Here is a 26,795-nt window from a genome sequence, read left to right as displayed (position 1 = left end):
AAACCCAATAAAGCACCCTCGCTCTAGTGTCTTAAACGCGACCGTATGGATGTGAAGGTCAGCATCCTGTGGCCCAGGAGGGCAGGGCCTTTGCCTTCCGGGGGCCCCTCCTGGGTGCTTCAATGCTGGGCAACCAGAGGGGAGCCCAGCTTCTTCCCCTAAAACGTCTTCTTCTATTCAACATTAGTATTCACTCCTCTGAACGAAACACCCCAGCTGTAATCATTTCTTTTTTTAATTTAATTTTATTATTATTATTTTTAAAGATTTTATTTATTTATTCATGAGAGACAGAGAGAGAGAGAGGCAGAGGGAGAAGCAGGCTCCCAAGGAGCAGGGAGCCTGATGTGGGACTCGATCCCAGGACCCTGGGATCATGACCTGAGCCGAAGGCAGACGCTTAACCATCTGAGCCACCCAGGCGCCCCCCCCAGCTGTAATCATTTCTGTTAAAAACTCAAAAACTTCCTTGAGATTGGTGGTGGTTTTTCATCGCGAAGTCTCTGAGCTCAGAAAGACCTTGGCCCCTTTCGAGGTGGGCTGAAAGGGCTTCTCTGGGAGGCACCATCCACCCTGTGCTTCCAGGGATAACTGCACGACCATCTGGGAAGCAAGTTCTCATCCGAGCATCAGCGTTCTCTGTATGGTCTTCGGGGTCTGCCTCCCACCAGGAAAATTAAATGTTTAGATGCTAAGGGCTAGGGTGCAGAGAAGCTCGAGAATACTCTGATAGGAGCTGGCTACTCCAGAACTTGGGTTGTAACAAAAAAGAGTATTTAGACCGTGCGCTACTTAACCACCTAGTGCTGCAAAAAAAAAAATACCCGAAGCTAGTCCCAGGAATCATCTCCCCTGCACACGCAGGACTGGTGCAGGGTTCTGGGACCTGTGCAAACTAGCAAGTATATTAGGGACTTGAAATATCACCATAGGCTGAGGCTCTTCTCTCCATAAATAAAACACTATATATATATTTTTTTAAAGCTCTGCACATAGAAAGCAATTCATTCAGGTCTTAAAGTGAATTTAACTTTTTCCTAAAGAAAAAATCATTTAGAGCTTTTTTTTTTTTTTTTTAATGGAAGCAATCTGCTTCTTTCCTAGGATTTCTTTTCGAGAAGACTTAGAAAAATGTATACATTTTTCCTTTTCAATGCCAGTTTTTTATTTCCTATTAGCACATGCAAATAAGATTGACTCGTAAATATATTACTTTTACCTTGTTACCATATAGGCATCTGACCTTATGGATAGCTAATTATAATTTTAGGCAGATGCAAGGCATTTCCGTGACCACGAGCAAAACTGGTAGAAACTGTCTCTAGCAGTGGAGAGAAAACTCCGGGAAAAGGAACTTTGAAGACTAAAACGATAAAAAACATATTTGTCTTAAGTTCCAACTCAAAAATAAAGTTCCAACACCTTTAAAGGCGTGAATTAATTTGAAACCTTTACAGATTATAGAGTAAATTGAGATCGCCCGGAGCGCTCTTTGGAGAAAGAAAAAGGGGGCGTCTTAATCAAGAGTGAGCTTCTCTCCTTCCAATTAGTAAAGGCCTGTGTGTTGCCGTGTCACCAAATAAGATACCGCTGAGAACAAAGTATTCATCAAAACCAGTGTCCCTCACTGTCCTCCTCCTGAGTGTCTAGGTAGAGAAGGGCCACTTTCTTTTCATCCGAAATCACCGACCTTCGGTCTACCACCCTCTGCAGCTGCACTGTCCTGTCAAACTGAGCCTGCTCCTCGCCCTCTTCCCCGGGGACCTGGTGTCCGGCCCCAGCAGAGCCCTGAGAGCTCACGCCGGCCACCCAGGCCTTCCCACTGCCCCCGTCTCTCCAGGCGTCCCGGTCAGGGGCGCCACGCGCAGCCGCTTCCGTCCCTGCGGGAAAGAAGACTGTGGTCTCTCGTGTCCAGCGGGAGGTCACCTCTACGTCACTTACGTCCACCTGAAAGGGAAACGGAGTGTCTTGGGGCCCCAGCGCAACCCGCCTTAGCACTCCGCGGCTGTCTGCTAACTCGCCTCGCTCAGGGGACCCGCTGAGCCGGCAGGTGCAAGTGTTTCACACACAGGTCCCTGGAAGACGACCTGTTCAGAGGTTCTTGTTGCTGCGGGGACCCAGCCCAGTGCACCCGCTCATGCCCGATGCCTCTTCTGCCCCTGATGCATCTCCCACACTGGCCTCCGGAGGTGACAGGGAACTGGCCCTTTGGAAGGCGCCCTCTCCAGGATCGCCCTGCCCACCGTGTACCTACGAGCAGCCTGGCTCCCGTCTGCCGAGCCCTCTCTGCGAGCACTGCTTTCTGAGTCACTAAGTGCGCCGGGCAAGGGAATGATCTGCTCAGTGGCTGGATGCCTCGGAGACCCGATTTTGACCTGCCTCGTGGATCTGCCGTTCCCTGATCACCCTTCTGTCTGAAAGGGGGGCCGTGACCTGGATTTGCTCACGGAACCCCCCTCAAGGGCTTACCTGAAGGGGCTTTACAGAAGTCTGGGGTACCCACAGACTCTGCAGTTTGAAAATAATCACCACCCCTCCCCGCCCTTGGAAATGGGGCCCTGAAAAATGACTTCCCTTTTAGCATGAGACTGTTTGGAGCCAAACACACTGTGTCTCTCCACGTCTGTGGAAAGCTCCACGGGGCCAGGCTCTCCTGGGCCCCCCACCTCCTGAAAGGCAGGGACGGATCCTTGGAGGAGGACTTCTTTGGCCACTTGACTCTGATCAGGACCCAGGGTGAGGTGCTTCACAGACCGGGGGGGAAGGGGGGCCTGCCGAGCTGGCTGCCTGACTTGGGTCACCTTCCCCACTTACCTCCACCGCCTCTGCCGTGGGTCCCTCGCGAGAGACGTGCTCAGTCCTCCAGATCCCAGTGGGGCCTATCTGAACGCGCTGGACAGACCGGCTTACATCCTCGAGCACGTGCGACTGGCCGAAGCCCCTCGGGCTGGTGACTTCCACGGTGGCCGACACGGGCCCCGGGGACGTGGCCGGCTCCGTGCCGGGGGAGGCCCTGCCGGCGTCGTCCTCCTCGCCGGAGGGGCGGTACAGTTCCTGGGTGGCCCAGCGCCTGAAGCGGAGGCCGGCAGCCGGGGCCTCCGCTGCGCTCTCCCTGTCTGGGCTCCCGGGGGCTGCCGGGCTCTGCCGCTTGGCCAAACTGTCTTGTACCACCGACTCTACGGCCTTCTCGATCTCCCCGGCTTCGTCTTTGCTCAGCTCCTCCAGGTCTAACTGATTGGCGTCCACGGTTTTCGAGAGGTTGACCTCGGCGACCAAGGTCACGGCCCTACCGCCGGAGGTGTGCACTTTCTTGACGTCGATGGACATGTTCTCGGGCCCGCCCTGACCCTCTCTGGTGAGGGCCGACAGCTCCTCCTTCATGCGCTCCGGAAGGCTTTCTTCCAGCTGCCCGATCACCTCCACCAGCTGGTGTCGGGGCTCCTTGAAGGCCCCCTTGATGGACGTGTGGAACTCGGGTGGTATTTTAATCTCCTTTTCGATGACTGTGGGTTCAGCATGAAATTCACCGCTTCTGGTTTGTTCTTGCCAGTGAGTACGACCCACGTCTTCCTCCAGCGGAGCTTCTAAGACATCCGGTGGCCTCACAACCGTCTCTCCCAACGCATCATCCCCCTTTGTTTTTCTCCGAGTCCCTGGCAGAATCTCATCTTGCCAAGAGTACCTGATGGTGGACTCTTCTTCAATGTGGATCTGCCCATACACCGAGCCCTCGTCTCTGTCCTGCCCCCCGGGGTGCTCATCCGGCGTCGACACAAAATAACTCTGCTCTCCTCCTTCCGAGTCGCCTGCCTCCATGACTTCCTCAACGTGGGTTACGTCCTCTTGGGGCCACTTGGCCTCCTTATGCCGATTCCCTGAGAACATGGTATCTTCTCCTCCATAACCTTCTCCCTCGTCAACAAGCCCCTTGGAGCCTGGAGACGCATCGTCCACCTCCTCTACTTTGAACGGGATAGAAAACTCCTCTGTCTTCTCACCACTGATGTAGCTCACGGGTTCCTCGATGATCTCCACGTTGACGACCCTTGCCCTCCCCTCTCTTCCTTTCAGACCAAGGTTGATTATGTCTCCTATCATCCGCTCGGCCGACTTTCCCTTCAGGTCCACCTCCTTCACGTCCTTGCTCAGAAGGTATTCCAGGCCGGCTTCATCTGAAACATCGACCTCCTCCGTCAGTCTCGACTCCACGACTATCTCGGTCTTTGTTTGCCTGTCGCCGGCAAGCTCTTTCCTGTCCACGTAAGTGACCTTTGTGTCTGGAAAAGCATCAGCAGATGCCTCTGCATCCGGAGCCTGGGTAAACTGCTTCAGGATACTGGACACGATGTTTTCTGCTATGGTTTCGGTCGTGGACTCGCCCTTCGGCGGGCTGGCGGTGTCGCCGGGGCCCAGCCTGAACCGGGCCTCCCGGGTTTCCACACCTCTCCTAGTACCATCCGGGGCGTCCTCCTGGGGGGGCGTCTGGCAAGCTTTCGGGGCCTCCTGTGGCGCGCTCTCCCGGGAGACCCCTAGACTGATGGGCACCTCTCTCTCTCTCACGCTCTTCTCCTGCGCCGACTCCTTCCCTCTCCCCTGTTCCCGCAGTTGCTGGCTTTCTCTCTTTCTTGCTTCTTTATCTAACTTCGTCAGCTCTTCCCACCTCAGGTTTCTCTCCTCGGAAGCCTTCTCTTTGGAATCAAACATCTTCTCCTCCCACTTTGTCTGGACGGTTTCTGGCCTGTTTCTGTCTTGCTCCCTTGTGCCGTTAGCTTCTGTCTTCTTTCCCACAATGACGGTCCTCTCACTTGACCAAGTGCTTCTGGAAGCGCCTGCCAGCCCGTCGTCCCGCTGCTCTCGAGAGGACTTTTGGGCCACGGCGGACTCTCGGGCCTCACGAGCGGAGGCGTCCTTCGTACCTGTGGTTCTCGGCCTCTCGGGGAATGTTTGCGCTGGACCTTCGGGGTCTCTTAAAAGACTGTGCGCCGGAGAGAAAGTTCTGAAGTTGGTTTGACTCTTGGTGGTTTTCTCACGCGAGTCGGCAGTTTCTTCGTAAGTTGTTTCCTGCCGGGTGGTGGTGCGGGAAGAATATTCTGAGCCTCGGAAGCCTCTTCCGGCAGCACCTGCAGTGACGGGCTGGGCCGGCAGGTGCGGGTGCTGCGCCAGGCTGTGGCTGAAGCTGGCCATGGGTGCTTTCTGCCTGGCAAACAGATTCCTTTCATTTTCCCTCTGTAACACCGAGCTGGCGCAGCGATAGGACGTGCTCCGGAGCTCTGCGGAAAAGGACAGGCATCATTACCTTCTTTCATCTTAAAAGCATCACCGCAGGTCAAATCCCATCGGTCATCATAAAAGCGTACTATGACGGCAGAAGGGCCATTGTAAAAATGAGAGATCTTCAATCCCCAAATCATTTCTTTTGGTAGTTTAAAAAGTCCTGTTACAATAAAATAGAGCACGACACGTGCTTCGAGCCAACACCTTTCTCCACTTACTGATCTTAACAAACATCGACCGCGTGATCGTAGAGCACGGTACACGCATCAGAGAAGTCAGGGGTGGGGGCGCCTGGGTGGCTCAGTCCCTAAGCGTCTGCCTTCCGCTCAGGTCATGATCCCGGGGTCCTGCGATCGAGCCCCGCATCGGGCTCCCTGCTCGGCGGGAAGCCTGCTTCTTCCTCTCCCACCCCACCTTGCTTGTGTTCTCTCTCTCTGTCAAATAAATCAATAAAATCTTTAAAAAAAAAAAAAAAAAGAGAGGTCAGGGGTGCCCGTTTCCAGGGCTGAAATTTCACAGTATCCTGATAATTTGGAAACATTCATCTCTACTTTGTTGACCTAAGTTTCTTTAACACATCTCAGCAGAGAAGAGCTTTATAATTACAAAGTACAGGATTACTAAACACCAATTGACACTGTCCCTCCACCATTTCATGGGCTCTTATTCACCATTCGTGTCCATGTTGGGCCAACAAGTCCTGCAGAACTTAACTTTTTCTAAGGCTCCCTGACTTCGTCTATTTTTACACTTCTATATTTACAAACTTCTCATTCGACAAGGAGCCAGAGCAGGAAGCCAACCAGGCACCAGCACTACAGTCTGTTTTAATGTCATGATCCTGGGGGTGGGAGGCAGTCCACTGGGCTCCCTGCTTGGCTTGGGATCGTCCACAGAGGGTGCTACCTTGGGCATGTCCAAACTCCACCAAGAAGGCACCTGCTCTTAGGAATGGCAGCCGGTGGTTATAAGGTGGTCAGGAGCACCATCCTCCCGGAGAGCGCCCCCTGGTGCCTGCCACACCCCATCGGCGGGGTAAAGCCTACACCCCCAGCTTGGTCTCCCTGTCACCGCAGCCAAAGCCAGGTGCCCCTTTAGGACAGATCCCAGGACACAGGAGAGAGACCAGGCCAGGACATTTTCTATGAAGATTCTTCTTTTCAGATCAACATACTAATCCTAAACAGAGAGGCCCTAGAAGATGAACCCCTGGGGAAAGTGCAGGAACCATCTGGTTTTTAATTAAGGTCCACCGAGAAGTACGGAAGAGGACAGACCGGTTTCAGGCTCTTATCGCCTTGTGAGCAAGTGGCCGGCATTACTCTGGACAGTATTACAGAAGAAACGTAAGTGAACCTATCAGTGCTTATGAAGACACTATCCAGGAACACATCTGTACATTTATTCAGTGGACAGTCAATGGGCACATATATCGTACAGGACACAGAATGATCTGGAAGCTCAAAGCCTCATAAAAGAGTTCCCAACCCATCCTCTTTCTTCTTTTTCTTTTTTTTTTTTTTAAGATTTTATTTATTTGTCAGGGAGAGAGAGAGCACAAGCAGGGGGAGTGGGAGAGGGAGAAGCAGGCTTCCCACTGAGCAGGGAGCCCGATGTGGGGCTCGATCCCAGGACCCTGGGATCACGACCTGAGCCGAAGGCAGATGCTTAACGACTGAGCCACCCAGGCGCCCCCCCATCCTCTTTCTTCTAATGCTACTTGCTTTTACCATAATCCATAACTGCGAAACTAAATTTAGTTTACAAATACTGTTTCTGGATCCTTTAAGAAGCTTGACAAAACAATCAGTGAATGAAACAAGTTACCAGGCTCCCAGGAGCCCTCTTGCTGAGCTCTTCCTAGGCTCCACGATCAAAGCTGTCAGAGATCCCTAAGCCCTGGCCCCGAACCACTGGTTCCCCTCCAAGTCTGGCCCCAGCCCTTTTCTCCTCTCTCCCTTCTAAGTGAAGACTTATGAACCCTCACGTAAAAAAATGTAGCTAAGTAAACCTTGAAATCAGGTGAATGACATCTTTGGCTTTTTTCAACCTTACTCTCAAAATCAGAAAGCAAACTTGTCAGATGCCACCTACGACCAAATCCGAACCAGTCACAGATACCTAGAGCCAAAACTGTGCTTCTGAACCCAGTGACCTTTCAAAGCTGTGACGTGCCTAAGAGGGATGCAATTTTTGAAAAATAAAAATGAACAGCGTTTTGTTTTGTTTAAATCTGCCATCTCTCCAGATTAGCTGTTAACCAAATATTCTCCTGATAGAAGTACCGAATACATGCATTCCCAATGTGCCATGATTTCAAATATGGGAACACTCAGAGAGACTGAAACTCTGCCAATTGAGGCACAGCCCGAGCATACTGGACGTAATTCAATCCGCCCTTCCTTAGCCAGAAAGCCCCGTAAGTTCTATAGGACTTTAAAAGCTTTTTTTTTTCTCTTTCTAAAGTTATCCTACAGGTTCTTAGGGTCCTTCTAATGAATGCTCACCTGTTCTGTCCGTTCTGCAGCTATAGGGAATATTGAGCTTTATTCCGTAGCTTTTGGCCTCAATCAAGACAGACCTCAGGGCACCCAGGGATACCTGCACCACACGCGCGACATGAGCTGACCAGGCCAACCCGGGGTAATACGAACGGTGTAACCGTTCCCACCTCTGCCCCTCACGGGGGAGCAAGTTCCAGAGTGTTGACTCCCTGCTGCACAAAGTAATACCGCCCCAAACTTGTGCTAAAGCTGCAAGTCTTCGGTCTGTAAAGGGCGTTCCCTCCAAAGGGGGTGATACACAAGCGCCCGTCCAGTCTCCTCCTCGCCCTTCACGCTTCCCGTCTCTGCATCAGCACCTTCTCCTCCCTCCCCGCACTGGCCGGATGAATAAATGAGTTTACTAAGCATTTTTCCACGCATTCCCATGTACATTCTTATTTAAACCATGACCCATTAAATAAAATCTATTTGGTACTTAAGAGAGGGATGAATGACACTCACCTGAAAAAAATCATATCTGACCCAAATTCTTCCAGACAAATGATGCTTTACTATTTAGCCATGGAATGAACCTGTTCCGGTGGAAAACATCTTAAAATTAAATAATTAGCTTTTCTTCTATTTACCTTGTGGCACGTTTTCAATGCGCTCAGTCAAGACCAATACCTCTGGATTACTCTCTCCTTCCAGTAAGGCTCTGGAAAAAAACAAACCTCATCAGGAAACAGAAGAGTGAGAAACGCTGCTATAAGCCACAGTGTGTAGTATTTGGTCGGTGACCACACTGTCACAGTGTCCCGTGTTTTAGGACTCGTGTCTGAAGATATTACACCACAGGGATGCAAACCCCGCTCGGTGGGCCTGGCTGGATAGAGCGATGAACCTAATGAGCGGCGAGGGCTTCAGAAGTTTTGGAGAGGCAAGCCCTTCCAAACCCAGGACAAGGAGAAGGAGGAGCTAGAGCGGGTGTGGGCCCAGGAGGGGAGGTCAGGGGTCTGGCTTGTCTGGGAAGCAGGGAGGGCCCATGCATGGCAGGTCACCCCGGGCCAGAGGGCCCCAGAACGATTACAACCCCCACTGGGGTCGTCCTGGAGTCACAGGTTGGCTGACTAGGAGCAGGGCAAAGACTGCCATGTGTTTGTATGTAAGGCAGCCAGACGGCATGTGCGTTTTCATGCTGGGTTCCCTGGGGACGTCTTAGAGCTAAAGGGAAGGAGAGAGAATGGAAGGCAGGCGGGCAGGCAGATGAGGAGAACGAAGAGCTGCAGACCGCCCCCCCCTTCCACCAGCACCACCCCAGGGGCCTCGGGGCATCCACAGAAGCATCCCATTATCTCCTGCAATAAAACAGCAAAGAGCACTCGGTGGCTGATCCCTTGGGCCACGTCTAGAAGTCTAAAACTGCAGACTCATCATTAAGCGGTCATTCAGGGGCACAACTCGGAGCCCCGAGGACAGAGTGGAGGGGCAGGCTTCGGCCCTGAAGGCCAGCACCAGAGGCCGGGCACTTGGAGAGAACCCCTAGGTCACCGGCTGCTGTGGGAACAACAGTTGTTTGGTCGCTAGAGCAGAATGGGAAGTCATCACCACCTTCGGTTCCAAGGCATCCACTGTGCGTGGCAAAGGGCAACAGGAAGCAGGACTGCTTGGAAATAGCGGTATTACCCCCGAGAGCTGGGCACGGAGTCAGGGGAGCGACGCCAGACGCGGGGAGGGACTCGGCGGGCCGGGCAAACCGGCGCCCAGCTCTATTCCCCCTGCTTCAGATGCGGCGAGGAACCCCGCAGGCGAGCGGGGGGTGGGGGGGGACAGCCAGGGAGCGCCCCTTCTGCGGCAGAAAGCAAAGACAATGGCCAGTGGGACTCCACTCGGAAGCAGCGGCTGAGGTGCACGCATGCGAACGTTCAGGAAGACGAGGGGCCGGGGCCCAGAGCCTTCCACTCGGGGCAGAAGCCAGGAAACAGGACACCAACCCGTTAATCCCACATCCTCATGACCAAGCATTTCAGGTTCCAGGAACACAAATAGCTTCCATCACCGAGAAAATTCTGCGGTCTGTATATAATAAGAGGGAGGATCAGGGTAGCAGTCGGACCCTGGGGGTGTGCGCCCCAGGATGACAGCTCGCCGAGGAGGGGGCAAGCCACAGCGTTGGGGGCGGGGCTTGGTGAGAAGGCCAAGTTCCACTTCAGATCTTCCCTGGGGCTGCTCAGCAGGGGAAGCTGCGGGGACCACAGGGCCTCAGCCTCGAGCCGCCCCAGCCAGGACAGAAAGTGCTCGTGGGGAGTCCGGGTCAGCGGAGAGCTCAGTGACAGGGCAGCGCAGGGGGGCTGGGGGAAACAGCTTCCCTCACCCCTCAAAGACGAAAGCTTTAGTTCCTCTCTCGGGGCAAATCCTAACCACCATCCAATTTTGACTGAGTTCAGGACCCTGAGTAGGACGCGCTGGTTACCTAGGAGGGGATGCCCGTGCCCCCCGAGGGGTGTGTGTGTGGTCACGTGCTGGTCACCAGGCCTGGCTAAGACTGGGCACAAGCATGGCTCGGACCCTCCCCTCCGCTATGTCAGGAAGGCCCGGTAGCAACCCCCACACAGGGCCAACGGTAAGCACCCCCCGGCTCCGGCTCCGGGGTTAGAGGACCGAGTGCAGGGACCGCGTCTTGGCCAAAGGCACAGCTCCCTCCCCGGCAGGGAGAGTCCACTGGAACCCAGGCCACCTGGGCGCCCGCCCCGCGAGCTGCTCAGACCTCCCTGCCAGGCCCAAGACGACAGCATTGCGTACAAACTTTCAAAAGAACAAATCCTGCAGACAGACCCCCCCTCCCCGAACATATTAATGCAGGCATATTCAACATCTTTTGGTGACTTCCATCAAAACCCCCCTACAGGGTTCTCCGAGAGCGTATGAAGCTCCTCCTGGGGAGGAACTCAGTCCCACCCTGCAGGGCTGGCTCCTGGAAGGCAGGGGCGTGTGTCACCTCCCCCCCCCCGCCCCCCAGCACCCGGCACAGTCGCACCAGTCATTTAATTCACGCCTTAATTAGGCGTGACACACGGGGGCGTCCTGCGCCCCCCCAGCACAGCTCACAGGACTAAGAGGACAGGGGCACAAACAGAATCGCTCAGGAGATGCCAGAAAGTTCCTCAAAAGCGCCAAAAGGCACATTTGTAAGGAATAGACTCATGCAACTTTAAGAAAAGGGTAGAGCGTTCTCTGGTTATTTTGAGAGCACTGGAGGAAAACGGCCTCCAAGCCGTGGTGACTGTGTGAAATGCCAAGCCCCTGAATCATGAGCTATTAGTGAACATCTTATACAGACCACAGGTTGGTGGCCTCTTAAGCAGGAAAATAAGCAAACATGTGCGGGAAAACCAAGTCCCTGGCCTCATTAAGGAGTCTGAGACCAATCCATGGCGCGTAAGTGAGCTATAATGTGGCCTCTGGCCAGGCTCCAGGCCCTAAAAGACCCCACTGGTCATTGGAGCGGGGCCCAGGGTGGGCTGGGGCTCTCTGTCCAGGATAGATTATCCTAATGGAATTTCAGGGCATGTCCGCTGTAATTCCGCCCTGGGGGCACAAGGCATGCCCATGTCCCCGATAAATGTGGACAGAGTGAGAGAAGAGGGACAGCCGGAGGATGTTTCCAGAAGGGAAGCCAGTGGAGCCAACTGGAATGGTTCACAAAGTGCTTCCTGGCTAAACACAGGTGGGGAGTGGTGGGAGGAAAAGGGGGTGGAGCTGGGAGAAGGAGTCTCAGAAGGGCCTCCCTGGCCTCCAAGCTCCACAGAGGGTGGGGGACAGTCTGCCACCCTGACTGGAGGGCTTGAGGGGCTCGATGCAGTAGGGGGAAGCGGGGAGAAAGGACGAGCATCACCATCCGAATTGGAAAGGCCCTGCCCCACACCACAGGCGTATGGAAGATAACACTGAGGCCATGCTGCTCCTGGTCATTCCTTCTGTGCTCAGCTCTAAATCACATATCAAAGCCTATCCATCAGTTCTAGAGACTGGGGGAAAAAAAAATCAAATAATCAACAGATCAACCAAGATTACTAATAAAACAGAGAAAAGAAGCCCTGGGAGTGGTTGATGGAGAGACTTCCCGAGTCAGGTTGCCCGGATTCAAATCCTGGGCCTGCCGCTTCCTAGTTCTGTGACCTTGGGCAAGCCACTCAAATCCTCTGTGACTCAGTTTCCCCACTGCTGAAACAGGCAGCATTCACAGGTGTGTGGTGGTCGCTAACTGGAAAGTTCTCGAAACAAGGCTGTCACAGAACAGGGGCTCAATCAATGGTCACAATCATGATCATCATCATCTACTGACCTGAGAAGAAAGCTGATTTTCAGTTGACTGAAATAGTCCCAAGAGGGGAAGAGAGGCTGGATAACCTAAAATCCTGGTGGACAGAGAGCAACCCATTTCTGCAGTGATGTGGGGAAGGCTGGGACCCAAATGTATGGGTTACCCCCCTCAGCCTCCTCCGCTTGAAACTACAAGATTTTATTAACTTCAAGTATTTCGCCTAATAACCAGCTGAGTCTCCGTGTTAAAACACGGTTGTTAAGTTTTCAAGAGAGTAGGAGCAAAACAAAAATACATTTTGTTTTAGCAAAACAAAATGTATTTCTCCAAGCACTGGGGAAATTCCAAAGAACTGTTTTCCTTTGAACAGGTGCATGAAAAGGGGTAGGTGGGCCTAACACAATAATGCAGCGACCAGAAATACCATCATGACGGTGAAATTGCCATTGCTAGGAGTTATCTCTATTGCTTTGTGAGCGGTCCGGATCCAGAGATGGAATATTTATTTCCTCCAGTTGAAACGTGCGGTTTCTGCTTCCAGCCAGCCTAAGAGGAAACAGGAAGCTCGCACGTCCCCGCTGTACAGACATACAAAGACCGTGTTCTGACATTGTTGTTTCCAACCTAACCTTTTAAAACAAGGACTTTGCCTGAAAGAGCCCAGGCCGCAAATCTTTGCATTACATTTTCATATCTGGCCAGCCAAGACTCCCTTCAGTACTCTTCTTTTGAAAAATGGTCTGGCTCTGCTTTCCATTTCTTCAGGTGACATTTAGAACAACTGTTATATATTTCAGCCCCAAAACATTAAAAAAAAAAAAAGTGCCTCTTTTTTAAATTTTGAGGGAGAATGCATCATCTGTCCCCCAGATCAGAAAGCCAGGATGGGCCTCTTGCGCACATGGTTTTCAGAGCCCGCGTTTTTGTGGGTTTGGGGCTCAGTTTATTCCTGGGTGTTTTTGCATTTTTTTTTTTTTTTTTTTATCTGAATATCTTTTTTTTTCATTATATTTTCTAAGACCTTATTCCTTTTTTTTTTTTTAAGATTTTATTTATTTATTTGAGAGAGACATAGCGAGAGAGGGAACACAAGCAGGGGGAGCAGGAGTGGGAGAAGCAGGCTTCCCAACAGAGCAGGGAGCCCGATGCGGGGCTCGATCCCAGGACCCTGGGACCATGACCTGAGCTGAAGACAGACGCTTAACGAATGAGCCACCCAGGCGCCCCTAACACCTTATTCCTGATGACTGGGTTCTGTTCTCTTTCTTCGGTGGCGGGGGGGGGGGGGGGGGGGGGGGGGGGGGGGTGTTTATTTTCTAGCCAGGTTTCTGCAAGTTCTCAACCTGCAGCTTTGGGGGCAGATCTTCAGGTCGGCAGTGGGAAGGGTTTGGGGCGGGTTCAGGATGGCGCCCCGGCCCTGGTTTTCACCATATTCAGATTAGGGACCAGGTCTGAATGAGCAGCTGCCTCATGGAGAGGGCTGGCCTCTGGTCTGCAAGAGCACGTGATGAGCGGCACCCTTCTCCCGGTGTTCCATCCAGGAGCCTCCCAATCCGCGCCCAGCATTCCTCCCTGCCGGGCTCTGGCTCTTGGTCAGCCTTCGCAGAGACCCCCTTGGCCACCCCCGTGTCAGCTCCTCCCCACCTGAATCTCCAAGGACTGCAGGGACCTCCTGAGGCCTCCCTGCACCCAGTCCTCTGCGAGCAGGCCGCCAGCCCCCTGCTCCCCATCCCCCACTGCCACTGCAAGTCCACCTCAGCTGCCTCCTTCCCAGGCCTCTGCTCACCCACCTTGCACTCTCCTTCCTCCCCTTGTTTCCCAATCTGACTCATCCACCTGGAGCTCCTTCCCGAGTCCTTCCTGCCAGTCCGCTTCCTGCCGTCTACTTGCCCACCCCTCCAAGGCCAACTCAAATCTCACCTCTTTGGAAAATCTCTCCTGCCAACGTGGGCTGGAAGCTCTCGGTCCCTCCTCTGAACTGTCTTTATCTGACCCTATTCGTTGGCAGTGACCTGCCTATAGGACTTTCTTTCATCATCTGATTTGGCTTTTTACCTAAGTGGACGGGTCCCTCCCCACGTGCCGCCCCCACTCCCCACCGCCCCCTCTCCTGCATGTCTGTTCAAATCTCCACCATCCTTCAAGACCCCGATCAATCTCGCCTCCCTCCTGAAGCCTTCCCAGATTCTCACAACTCCCTTCTCCTCCCCAGAAACCTTGCCCTCGTGTGTCTTACGAGGCATTTCTTGTTTCCAACAGTGCGGGAGGCGACTTAGGTCCACGCGGCCTGGTCCACAGCACATGACCCTCAACACCAAGCCACACTTAGCTGTAGGTTTGTGCACCCCCCTGCCTGCCAACGTCTCTGGAGCAGCCTGAGGGCACGGGCCCCACTCACAAAACATGGCCTCACGTCTGTGGCTCTTGTCCCTCCATCCCACACAGCCCTCCATGCCTCCAGGCCAGGCCCCCAAACCCAAAGTTGCCTGGCATTACCACAGATACCACGCAAGCTCAGTCCTCAGGTCCTCGCCCAGACTGGCCCCTCGGCCTGGAAGCCCTTCCCACGTGATCTTCTGGAAGCCGGGGCTGCAGGCCTCATCCACCATCCCCCACCCCCCCAGCACCCTGCACACCATTCAGCCTGCCCATCATTCACCCGCCTCTGGGCCACAGTGAGAGCGGCTCAGTGCCTTTGGGATGCTCCCGGGATGCTCTGTAGACAGTGCCGTGCATCCTGAATCACCTGGGACCTTGTTGCGGGGCCGGCCTTGACCAGAAGGTCTGGAATGGGCCCAAGGTTCTGCATTTCCCGCAGGCTTGAGACGCCCAGCGATGCCAAAGCCGTCAGTCTGTGGGCCCCTGGAGCGGTGAGGCCCTACACCCGTGGTTCTCTACCCTGGCCACACCTGACCATCCTCCTCGGAGCTGCAAAGGCACCAGGCCTGGGCCCATCCTGTGCCAAGCTGATTGGAACGTCCAGGAATGGGCCCAGGGCTGATGCTTTGTCAGGTTCTCCAGGTGACCCCCAGGTACTGATGAGGCTGAGAACCACACGCTGTCCTGTCGGAGCACCTCCCCCTCTCACTGCTCGGCTGCCAGTGTAAATAAACACTCCCACTCCAGGAACAGCCTTGTGACTACGTATGGGGTGGATGCGCCCCTCCAGCCCCACATAACTTCACTGGGGACGGGCCGATGGGGCGAGCCCGGGCCCCTGGGCCAGCCCACCTTCTCTTGGGCTCTCCCTGGTGTCTCAGCATTAACCAGCCCCGGGAGGAGAGGGCTTATTCTCACACCCACCCGCTAAACAAGGCACCAGTGTCTTCCCTGGTCACCAACTGGCCCACCAGGTTTGAGGAGATCCTCCAGCCTTAGACGCTGCGGTTTGCTTTGTTCGAATTTTATTATTTTATTAAATTGCATCTTTACTTATAAACTCTAAGTCTACCTTTAGTTATAAATGATACTACTCTGTTAGCAGTGTTCCTTCTTCACCGTGAAGGCTAACCGGAAAGAGCCAAATATCTGGGTTCGGAAGCACGCGTGACACTTGAGAGCTGGGCTCAGCACAGCCGACAAATTCCAGTTGTACTGGGCTGTGCTTCCAACTTGAAGGCGCCACAGCCCCTTCCCTTACACATGAGATGCTAATCATCAACTCCGCAACACGGGGGGAACGGCCGCTGCAGGGAAAACCTGGGACAAATCCACCTGATCTCAGTCAGCCACACCGTCGGCCAGCCTTGGCCCCTGGGGACAGGGCTGGTGAGGAGTCACACTGCACGGGGCCCTGGGCCGTGGTCCCCAAGAGGCTGACAGTCGCTGCTGCACTCCCTGGGGCAAGGGTATGGAAGGAAGGTCAACTTCCTCAAAGACAGCGGGTCGTGATTTTTAAAGATCAAGTGGGCCCCTGTGACGGGGTCAGAAGAGCAGAAGGGCACTAACACAAATATGCATTTTCTTCCCTGTTCTCAGAACGCGGGCAGCAAGACGAAATACAGGAAGTCACGTAAGAGATGCCAAGGGCTTATCTGCAGGACACAAGGCAGTGATAGAAACACTAGGCGTTCGGCTTGTACAAAGAAATGGGTTATATTCCACTGCCCGTATGTCTTTTAGGTCTGTGGGCACCTCCCAGACTAAATCCTGAGCGCGAGGAGGTGGGGAGGCATGGAGCTGTTCTAACCCCTGGGCTTGGTATCTGCAGCTGGGCACGGCCGGGCTCCTCATTTTCCCTGTGCGAACTTGGACGTCAGAAAGACATACAGTGAAATCAATCACTCGCTTCCCTGAAAGTCCTGTGGCCTTCTAAATTCCTAGGAGGCAGCCAAGTCAATCCCTAACTGGGTTAGAGCAATGCCAGGAACAGACAGAGGCCGTAAACTGTCTCTGCCGACAATCAGGCTGCCGACGCGAGCACAAAGGCTCCCCGTCAATGCCCTTGAAAAAAGCTAGGGTGGGAATACCTACCCAAAAAGTCAGGCCCTGGACGTGCAGGCAAGATGCCCACGAGGCGCTCTGACTTCTCACGACAGAGAACGAGGGGGAGGACTGAGCAAGGAAGGAAAGGGCTCAAATCCCAGAGAGACAAAGCACAAGATCAAAGTCTCCAAATCCAACCTACAGAACTATTACAACAAGGAAGATCCAACTGCCTCTGTAGGGAAAAGAGTCACGGGACATCAAGGTCACCTAACACGGGCACAGATGTGGATCTTCTGGGACAACCTCGTATCTGCTCTAGGATGGTGCCAGTTTGGGGGAACCTCCCATCCCAGGGTCAATCTGTGTGGCTCACGGGAGGGTGGGCCCTTCCGAGCTCCAGAGCACTTTGTCCCCCTGACCAGGGACAGGGACAGGCACATGGCCCAACGGAGCCAGACTGCAGGGCCCAGGAGTTCGGCTGAGACGGATGACAAAGAGCCCCTTCCTCCGACTAGGGGGGCAAGCCTACAAGGACAAAGCCGGGAGCTGGCTGGGGCCCATCCTGCCACGGCGTGGGCAGAGCCGAGGAGGAAGAGACCAGGGAAAGCAGCACGGACTGTCCCTGTCAACTGCGCTTGGACCTCCTGTGCCTGAAACTAGGGACTCTCTCCATCAAGCGAGTAATAAATGCCTTTGTTGGCTTCAGCCAGTCTGAGAAGGGCTTCGGTCACTAGTAAGTGAAAAAAAGTCCTGACTAATGCTTCCTTCCCCCAAATAAAGCCTGTTTTGAAGTTTTCCTTATTAGTAATTTCGATCACCTGACCCAGCTTGATTGCATTTTGTGATTTTTCCACCCCGTGAGATTTCCAAGGAGACTGTGGGAGACGGACCTTGAGAAGGACAAGCTGGCTGGTGCCTCCTCTGAGGACCCTCCCCTCTGCAGGACTCAGCCACAGCCCGGCTCTCAGAGGGGGGGACCCAGCAGAGCCCCCAGTGGCTTGCCCACCCCTCCGTCCAGCTGGAGGCTCTTCCAAGAGCTGCTTTGCCCTAGGCAGGCCTCGCCCCTTAGTGGCTGCCTCTGGGCCCAGGCCAGGGACCGCCCGATAGCCTGCTCCCTCTTCACTAATGGGCAGAAGGGCCGGGAGGAGAGGCTGGCTGAGGCAATACACAGGGAGGCCAGCCCAGGGCTGCAAGGCGGACGACCTGCATGCCCCAGCCAGATACGGTCTTTTAACCCAGGCCACTTGGATATTCTGAGAGCAAAGTCATGGTCAGAAGACTGCAGAGGCAGCCCGCAGGGAGTGCTGAACGAGGCTACGGGGGATTTCGCCCAGGCAGCCCCCATACAGCATCCTTACCGATACGTGGCCACCTCCAGGCTGAGGCCGGTCTTCACCTGCACGAGCTCCTGGTAGTCCCGCAGCCGGTCAGCCATGGCCAAGGTGAGCGCCGCCTTCTCATCCTCCAGGCACGCGATCACTCTCTAAGGAGAACAAAGCGCTTTTAGATCAGAGGGCTGGAGCTCCACTTGGTCAAACTGAAGGTACCAATGGTTCAGGATGCAAAATGGAAAAAAAAAAATCTCTAGGCTTATTAAAGATGCAGTCACTGTAAGGGTGATTTTAAATACAGTATTTCTTGGGGTGCCTGGGTGGCTCAGTTGATAAGCGTCTGCCTTCGGCTCAGGTCATGGTCCCGGGGTCCTGGGATCGAGTCCCGCATCGGGCTCCCTGCTCAGCGGGAAGCCTGCTTCTCCCTCTCCCACTCCCCCTGCTTGTGTTCCCTCTCTCACTGTCTCTCTCTCTGTCACATAAATAAATAAAATCTTTAAAATAAATAAATAAATAAATAAATACAATATTTCTTCCCCACAGAATTTTTTTTTAATTATAATTATTGCACACGGACAATTTTGGCAGGACACTGGCTGTTCTGTTCCTACTCTCTAGGGAGAAGGAATGCTTCGAAGTTCATGGAAGCATCTCTGCCATTCAGACATCATCAGCTGCTTAGGAAAGTCAACACCTCACCCTGGTCAACGAGGATGCTATTCAAAGTGAGCCCAGACCAGAACGCAGGGCTTCTGCAATATCTAAAACGGAAGTCCCTCCGATGTGAAGAATTTCCCCCACACTCATGATTTCCCCCAACACTAAGCAGGTACACTCACAGAGCACTTTGTTTCACCTAGAAAAGCTACACGGATGAGACAGGAATATCTTCCGGGCATAAATGTCAATGCGGACCAGGACGTAAATCTTTTTTGACTGTACTTGGCGGACGTCGTTAAGTGAGCACTCCCTCCTCACATGTTCACGTCATGCTCCCAGCCCTTAGGGCACGTCCACTCGCACCTGGCTAATTACATCTGTCCGTCTGTCCATCTCTCTCTCTCCCCCCTGGGCTGGGAGACACTGAAGGTCATGGCCTGCCACCTCGGGCATCCCCCCTCTCTAGAAAAATGCCCATCCCCTAGAAGTCGCACAGCACACAATCGGTGAACTGGACTTGAAATGATCAAGAGAATGCCTGCTACCCCCTTAACAATGTGCTATTTTAAATCGACAGTATTTTTCAGTTAATAACCACAGAGGCTTCATCAGTACCATTTTACAGTTTTGCATTACTCTGCGTTACAGTTTTGCATCAACACTTTTTAGTTGCTCTGGGGAATAACTAACTGAGCAAGTATTTAAACACTGAAACGAGTCCATATTCTCTAACTCCTGGTTTGTAATGGAAAACAGCCTTATTTCTGAATACAATTAACTAAACTGGCTACATTTTTAGACATTTATCTTTGTGGGATTCAAATAAGACAGTCTATTTCCATTCCTCTTGTAATCCCTCCACCAAAGGCACAGGCGACATGCTAAAGGTCCGCAATAAATACATAAGGTCTGCAAAACCAACGAATGAATAAGATCTCACACTGGATCCACCATTTTAAACGATGTACAATCGGCATGTAAATAATCCTGCCTCGCTAAGAGTTCTATATCAGCTAATGATTGTTGCTAGGTTCTCTTTGTGTGTATAAAGCGTGCTAAAAATAAAAACTGAAACCATTTAGCTTTTAAAGCAAAGGAGTAAATTTAAGAACCTCTAGCTAGTATCCCAGGGTAGATCTTTGTTAATATCCTCCAAAACCAGCATTGTAAGTAGATAGTGAGACTTGCCAAAGCAGACCATTCCAGTCTTGATTTCAGTTGACAGGGTTGCCAAAATTTAGCCATGACATTCAGACATTCTGTAGTTAAGTCTTGGTGTTAAAATCCTATGTTCCCCCATTTTAGAGGGAATATAATCCCAGGTCTAAAGTTAGAGTATAAAACATGCTATAAACATCCAGAGATTACTCCTTTCTACTGCAAGAAATGCAACCTGAGTATCGAAACTTGGAAATCTGTACTAATTTTATCTTTAAAGAGAACTTCAATTATTGTTAAACTGCTTAGAAAAAAAAGTATCACGTGCACTCAATTCTCTATCCACAAACCTCCTGAGCAGATCAGGATCTCCCCGTCATGCCAAACCACAGGTAGGCGCAAAGATTCTCTCTCTTCCCAGAGGGCACAGAATAGGTCTGCACCCCACAAAATACGAGGGAGAAAAAAAAACCCAAACTGTGTTGCAGTTAAAATAAGTATAGTTCCAACCACATTTCCGTGTGATTCAACTCTCCTGAAACTGTCAAAGGAAAATTACTTGACTTTTGGAAGCGGGAACGTAAGTACGACTTATTGGCTCCTAACAGTCTCCGCAGAGACTGTAACCGATCCTGCTGGTTGAAGCTTCAACTTGGCTTTGACTTTGCCAGTTTTCAAACCGTGGGCTGGGAAGAGGTACTAGAGCAAGAGACCCAGCATGCTGATGCTAACCAAGCAAAAGCAGTCCCACCTAATGTTATAAAAGCTGGGGAGAGAGGTCACCTTTTTTAGTTGCTATTTCGGGAACTTCTGGATGGCATCACAAGGGAGAGCGCGCTGGGGTGTGGGTCCAAAGAAAGCTCCTTCTCTCCACCCAACGGGAGCTGCTCTCTGCTGAGCAAGTCCCACGGCCAAAACAGGAAGAGCCTGTGAATGTCACAGTCACTCAGAATCCTGACTGGTAGAGATTGAGGGAATTTAAATATTGTGATAACCTCACTGAGACACAAAAACTCAATATATTTGGAATAACAAGGGTTAGTGGAATGCTAAGTTTTTCTAGCTCTAGTCCAGATAATACTCTCAACTCCAGACTCAGAATTGTATCTTATAATACCAGATGCGCATCTAAGAGGCATTCAGAGTGAACTCTGATCTCCCACCCAAATAGGCCTAATCTCCTGCTCCCAACTCCTTTCAGCAAAGAGCACTCCCTTTTTTCAGTGGTTGAGGCCACAAGCACTGGAGTCGACTTGGGATTTCTCCCCCCTCTCTTCCACTGCATCCATCCGCAGACCCTGGTGGGCTTCAACCTCAGAGAAGAGCTCCCTCTCAGCCCCTCGTTGCTGCCCCTGGTCCAAGCATCCACAACGTCCTGCCTTGATTAGTACACAGGTCCCCTAAAAAGTTCTCCCTGCTCCCACTCTTGTCCCACACAGCTCCCAGAGCAACTGCATTCAGATACAGTCGGGTCACCCCTCACCTGTGCTCAGAGTCACCGAGCGGCTCCCCATGCTGCTCAGAGCCAAAGCCTAAGTCCTGTAGAGGCCACTCTCCCCCTCAGTCACCCCGCCCCAGCCACACCTGCCTCCGGGACACCATGCGCTGTTTCCATCTCAAGACCTTCGAAGGCAAGGGATTTTCTGTGTTTTGTTTTGTCCACTGCTTTATCCCCAGCACTCAAGAACCAGGCTCGGCACTCGATGTGCTCAGTAGTGGTCGGATGAATGAATGAATGAACCGAATGTGTGTACCCTGTGAGCTGTTTTTATTACCCCTGTTCCGCAAATGGGGAAACGGAGACACAAACGGGCAGAGCCAGAATTCAGGCCCCGGCAGGGCGGCTAACCCATCCCCCTTCCGGTCAAAAGAAAGTTCTCATTCAGTCACATTTTGGGGACTTGGACGCCTTTTATAGTCAGCTTCAAAAGGCTAAGAGCTCAGTTTCATAAGCAAAAATCTCAGTGTTTATAGGGGTAAGGCTGGCGTCAACCAAAAATGTCTTGAGTTTTTGTCCAAACGTCTTCCGGCAAACTGGGAGACGGTGTATTACTCTGGCTTCGAGTGATCTAAACCACATAGAAAACGCTGGGGACTTGGGACATCAGTTCGGCAAACCTCTCTGGCAGATCTGGGGGGTGGGGCCTAACACACAGGCCTTAGGGGAAGGACCACTTTTCCCAGAGAGTCCCAGCCGGCATCTGGCTCTCTTGGGCTGCAGAGGAGGCCCCGAGCCAGGAAGGCAGTGGGCACTGAGTGGGGGAGGGGAGGGTTCCCCCTAAACCACAGGGTACGCAAAAAGTAAATGAAACACATCTGACCCGAAAACTATTCTGACAACAGCCAGCTGGGAGGGTCAGAAAGTATTTTAGGGCTTCCGATGGATGGGGCCCCTCTGGGCTAGCCCTTAGGAAGCACAATTACCATTATTCTCTGAAGGCAGAGAGAATCCTGGTTAAACGTTTCTCTGATGAAACAGAGAAGAGAGGAAATGTTGGGTCCCTTTTTAGTTGCTCAGACACTGGCAGCTGAAGAGAACCCTGGCTTAGCTACTTACCCACTAGGTGACGTATGTGCCTCAGTTTCATCATCTGTGAAATGGGGCTAATATTAGTATCCACCTCATAAGATTGCGCTGAGGACTAAGAGTGAATACGTGTGAAGGGCCTGGTTCCTGGGGTACCTGGCACGTGAGAAGCACCTGATAAAGGGTAACTCTTAGTAATGAAACATCTACTAAAGTATATTAGTTAAACCCGGTTTTATGGTATTTTCAGTCTCCCCAGAGCGAGCTTCTGCAGAATTTGAAGAAATCAAGGGCTCGGGGTCAAATCACAGATACTTACTCCTTAACAAAACTCCTGGTATTTTTACCCTTTAAAAAAAAATACTCATGGTTTGGTGTTGAATCTTTGGGAATGCAATTTGAAATTCGGTGGCTTTAAAGCTAACTGGGGAAAGATTCGAGCTACGGATAAGGGAACATTCAGTGTGATGAAACCTACACAAATTGGAAGCGAGAAAAATTCCAACTCCCGTCGACATTCCTTGCTCCCTACTTTTAGGGCAAAGAAGCAAATTCCAATGAGAGAGGTAGCACCAGACAGACTATTGAGGGTGGGGTCCTAGTCCCCGTCAGGTGCAGCCCCCCAGCTCTGTGTCAGAGGGCGGGACAGTGATGCCGACTGCACATCCCAAGCCCGCCCCTCTGCTGTTTCTATATTGACTGGACCGGAGGCAGGTGTGGCTGGGGCGGGGTGACTGAGGGGGAGAGTGGCCTCTACAGAACTTGGGCTTTGGCTCTGAGCAGCATGCTGTTTCTATCTGTTCATATCTGAGGTTGCAATAAGTTTTAGTTAGGGGGGAATGGGTCCCGAGAAAGAACCCTGTAACCAGAGCTTCAGGGTCCAAAATGAGCCAAGCGAGCTCCAACTGCAAGGGAATGGTGAGGATTTGGCCCACCCAACACACCTCAAAGCAGCAGTTTCCGAACCTTCTGGCACAGCTCGGGCCCTCGGGGCGGTAGCAGCGGTTCCAGGCACTTGTTTTGGGTTAAAAGCCCCGCGGAAGTCTCTTCTATGCTAAGATGCTTTTTCACTTCTGCTCAACACAGAGCATGGGGCCCTGTGGAACTAGCCTCCCTGGCCCTCCTCATGGGCGAGGGAAGCACTCTGGAGTCTAGAATAAGTGCTGGAAATCAGCACACACTTCAGCCAGTCCCTGTCCTTGCTCTACCTACAACCCCGGGCTGGGGTGGGGGGGTAATCTTGAAAATTATGACGCAGAGGCCCAACAAAACCCACGTTCCAAAAGATTACATTCCAAACAATTTCGTATGGTACTGCTTTATAGGATTTCCCATCTAGACTCCAGCTCTTTGAACACTGAAACCCCAAGGCAGTGCTCAGGACCTAGGAGTAGTCAATAGATATTTGCTGATTATTTGTGGACCCCTATCACATCACCACAGTCCTCGAGGCCAAAGCCACTGTGTTCCCTTTACTCCCTGCGTTTAAAAAAAAAAAAAAAGCACACAATCCTTCTACCACAAATCTTTAACTCCAAGCTACAAATTATCCCCTTAAAATATTTCTGAATCTGTGAGAGTGTTATTTTAAACTGTCACCCTGAGAACTACGGAGAGTATGATTTGGGGGTATTTTTCAATTCTGGCCTCCAGGAGGCGGGCCCAGGGCCAAGCCTAGTACTGGACTGGGACAATAATCGGCCACGGGTGTCACCCTGTCAGTGTCAGAGCTTTGGGCTTCGCTTCTCTGAAATAGTAACTGTTCCTATTACCGCGCACTTTTATAGTAACTGTTTATATTACATGCTGCCACAGGGACCAGCCCGTTTCCACAACTTTTCCACTACCCAGAGACCCGATGTCTGCTTGGGAGACTGAGAGAAAAACATCTCCCGTGGAGCTCGTTTCTGCATGAAGGGGACTGCCCCTCCCAAGAAGACACAAGGCAGTGGCCCAGAGAGCCAGACGGGCTGCCTCCTCCTGGGAAATCACTCTGGCTAAATAAAAACCGTTTTAGGAAACTATTTAAGTTTTCCCCAGGGGTGCCCTACAGCCAAGGGGCTGTCCTTTGGAATGGCTCCCGGTCAGGACTTGACATTGCCGAGACACCTCCCAACACCGAGACCCAGCCGAGAAGGAATGAGCCGTCGCTTCTGAAGCCGCTTCTGGAAGTCAGAGGGGCTTCTTGCCGGACTCGTATGCGAATTCGGTCCACGAAGCACAGGAAACTGAAAGAGAGCCTAGAGCTGGCTGGGTCCTGGGTCTTTTGCCAGCATGCACCCTCTCCTGGCAAGATCTAAAGAAACGGACAACCTAACAAGACGACAGGGACGGGACTCTCCGCCGGGACCCGCAAACCGCGCTCCTCTTCCACGGCTGGTGAGACGCCGGGACCCCGAGGCCCCGACGCAGAGCGGGGGGGCCCCCTCAGCGCCCAGCTGCCGGGAGGGGGGGCCGTTCGGGCGCCCTCTGGCCCGGCCCCACCCGTCGGCGGCGCCACGCCCCGGGCGCACGCAACGGCTCCGGTGAGCCCCGCCGCTCCCCCCGCTCACCACAGGCCGGGGCCCGGGGTGGGGCCGTCCCCGCGCACCGACCTGCCGTTCCTCCGCCTGCAGCTCGTACTCCTCCCGCACCCGCCGCAGTTCTTCCTCCAGCAGCGCGCGCAGCTGCTCCAGCTCGAGCGCCTCGCGCCGCAGCGCCTCCGCCTCCTGCGCGCACAGACGCGTCTCCTCCTCGGCCTCGCGCCGGCTGTCCTGGCCGCGCCGCAGCGCCTCCTCCAGCTCGCGCACCTCGTCCTCGTACAGCTGCGCCGTCTCCCGCCACGACTCGGCCACCAGCAGCGCGTAGCTGTCGTGCACCTCCCGCAGGCGCGGCGGGGGCGCGGCGGGGCCGCGGGCGCGGTAGCTCTTGGTCAGGCGGGCGGCGCGCGCGCGCAGCTCCCGCACGTCTCGCTCGTGGGCCGCTTCCAGGCCGCGGCGCTCGGCCTGCAGCCGGCCCAGCAGCGCCTCGAGGGCGGCGCGCGCGCCCAGCGCCTCCTGCAGCTCGCGCCGCTCTGCGCCCAGCTCGGCATCCAGGCGGCCGCGGGCGGCGCGCTCCTCCTCGCCCAGGCGCTGCAGCTCCCACAGCTCGCGCCGCAGCGCATCGCGCTCGCCCTCGGCCAGCGCCGTGGCCCAGCTCAGCTCGTCCAGCTGCTGCCGCAAGCCGCGCGCCTCCTCGGCGAAGCGCGCCTGCCCCTCGGCCCACAGGCCCTCCTGCCCGCGCCGGCCGCGCAGCTCCTCCTCCAGGAGCAGGTTTTCGCGCTCCAGCTCCCGCACCCGGCACACGTAGTCGTAGAGCCGGGCGTTGAGCTCCTGCAGCTCGGCCTTCTCGGGGCCCGTGTGCAGCCGCCAGGACAGCATCTTGCTGGGCGTACGGGGCTCTGCCGGCCGGCCGGTTCCCTCCTGCCCTGGTCTTGTCCCCTCTTCTCAGCCGCTTTGGCCCAGCCGCTGCCCGGGAGGCCCCGCAGACTGGGGCGGGACCCGGCGCGCCGCGGCACTTAGCGGACGGGGCGGGCGGGAGTGGGCGCGGGCCGCGGCCTCCAACCAATCAGAGCGCGGCCCGGCGCGGCCACTGCGGCCGGACGGCGCCCCCTGCTGGAATGACAGCGGCGCCGCGCGGGCTCCCGGCCCCGGGACCCGGGCGGCCTGGAGTCCCGGTCCCCGGCAGTAGGCTAACAGCCCGGCGGGTGGCTCGCTCGCTGGGCAGGGATCGGAGAAGGGATGCCGGGGACAGGTCCCACTTGCTGCCCCGACACGCGCACCGGGAGCACCAGGGTGTCCTGGCGCTGATGGAAAGAAACAGAAGCCTCCAGTAGGTGAGACAGAGCTGGTAGCTTATAGGAGACTTCTCATCCGCGGTCCTGAAGATCCGAGGCCTTTCTATTTTTAAAAAATTATACATATACACATACAAATCTAGTATACACACATATACATACACATACACAGATGCACATTAGTCTATTTTAACTTAATACGTAAATACATATTCATTTGTCAGTGTTTCAATGTACAGCCAAGACTTTTCTTTTGATATGGGTTGACTCGGGTTGCACGTCTGCCTTATACAAACTACCCCTAAAGGATATAATCTACATTTTCCAATATCAGTTTCTTTCTTTCAGAGTGAGAACTAAAAGAGATTGTGAAGTGCTCCCAGCGCAGAATTTTCCGAGACACCTCATATCTCCTGGAACTTTTACAGTTATCTCCACTACACCTCACGTGACAGGTGTCTTTTTTCCAACGTCGTGCCTCAACTTAACTGTCACAGAAACCACAGCTCTTTTGCATGCTTGCGTTTCATTAGTTTTCATGACAGTTATTCAAGTTACAAATGACAATTAACTGGTACCAGTGGCATTGAGAGGCATGAGAACACACACACCTGGCCCTTGGTTGGAGGACCCCTGGACTGGTGGGGACAGAAATGCTTAGGGGAGGCCTGGAGAGTCCCCCACTGATGGCAGATATTTGCAGTTGGCGTAGAAAGGAAAGTGGGTTGGTCAGCAAGTTGGTCCAAGGAGGTCCCTTGAGACACCTTTCAGGGCTTTTCTTGCAGCAGGCATGAGT

General features: G+C 53.5%; 1 protein-coding gene across 1 annotated transcript; it reads right to left on the bottom strand.

The window, feature by feature from the left end:
* Positions 1-369: 369 nt before the first annotated feature.
* On the bottom strand, positions 370-25,721 carry SYNM (synemin). The gene is made up of 5 exons (XM_032391288.1): positions 24,780-25,721; positions 17,868-17,992; positions 8,405-8,475; positions 2,815-5,270; positions 370-1,947 (listed from the first exon to the last, which is right to left on the bottom strand). The coding sequence occupies exons 1-5, from the start codon at positions 25,581-25,583 to the stop codon at positions 1,609-1,611; spliced, it is 3,795 nt and encodes a 1,264-aa protein (XP_032247179.1). The 5' UTR covers positions 25,584-25,721; the 3' UTR covers positions 370-1,608.
* Between the last annotated feature and the right edge of the window lie 1,074 nt (positions 25,722-26,795).

Source organism: Phoca vitulina, unplaced genomic scaffold (assembly GCF_004348235.1).
Source record: "Phoca vitulina isolate PV1807 unplaced genomic scaffold, GSC_HSeal_1.0 scaffold61, whole genome shotgun sequence".
NCBI lineage: Eukaryota > Metazoa > Chordata > Mammalia > Carnivora > Phocidae > Phoca > Phoca vitulina.
Note: the sequence above shows the minus strand (reverse complement) of the source record. Positions and strands in the feature narration are given on the sequence as shown.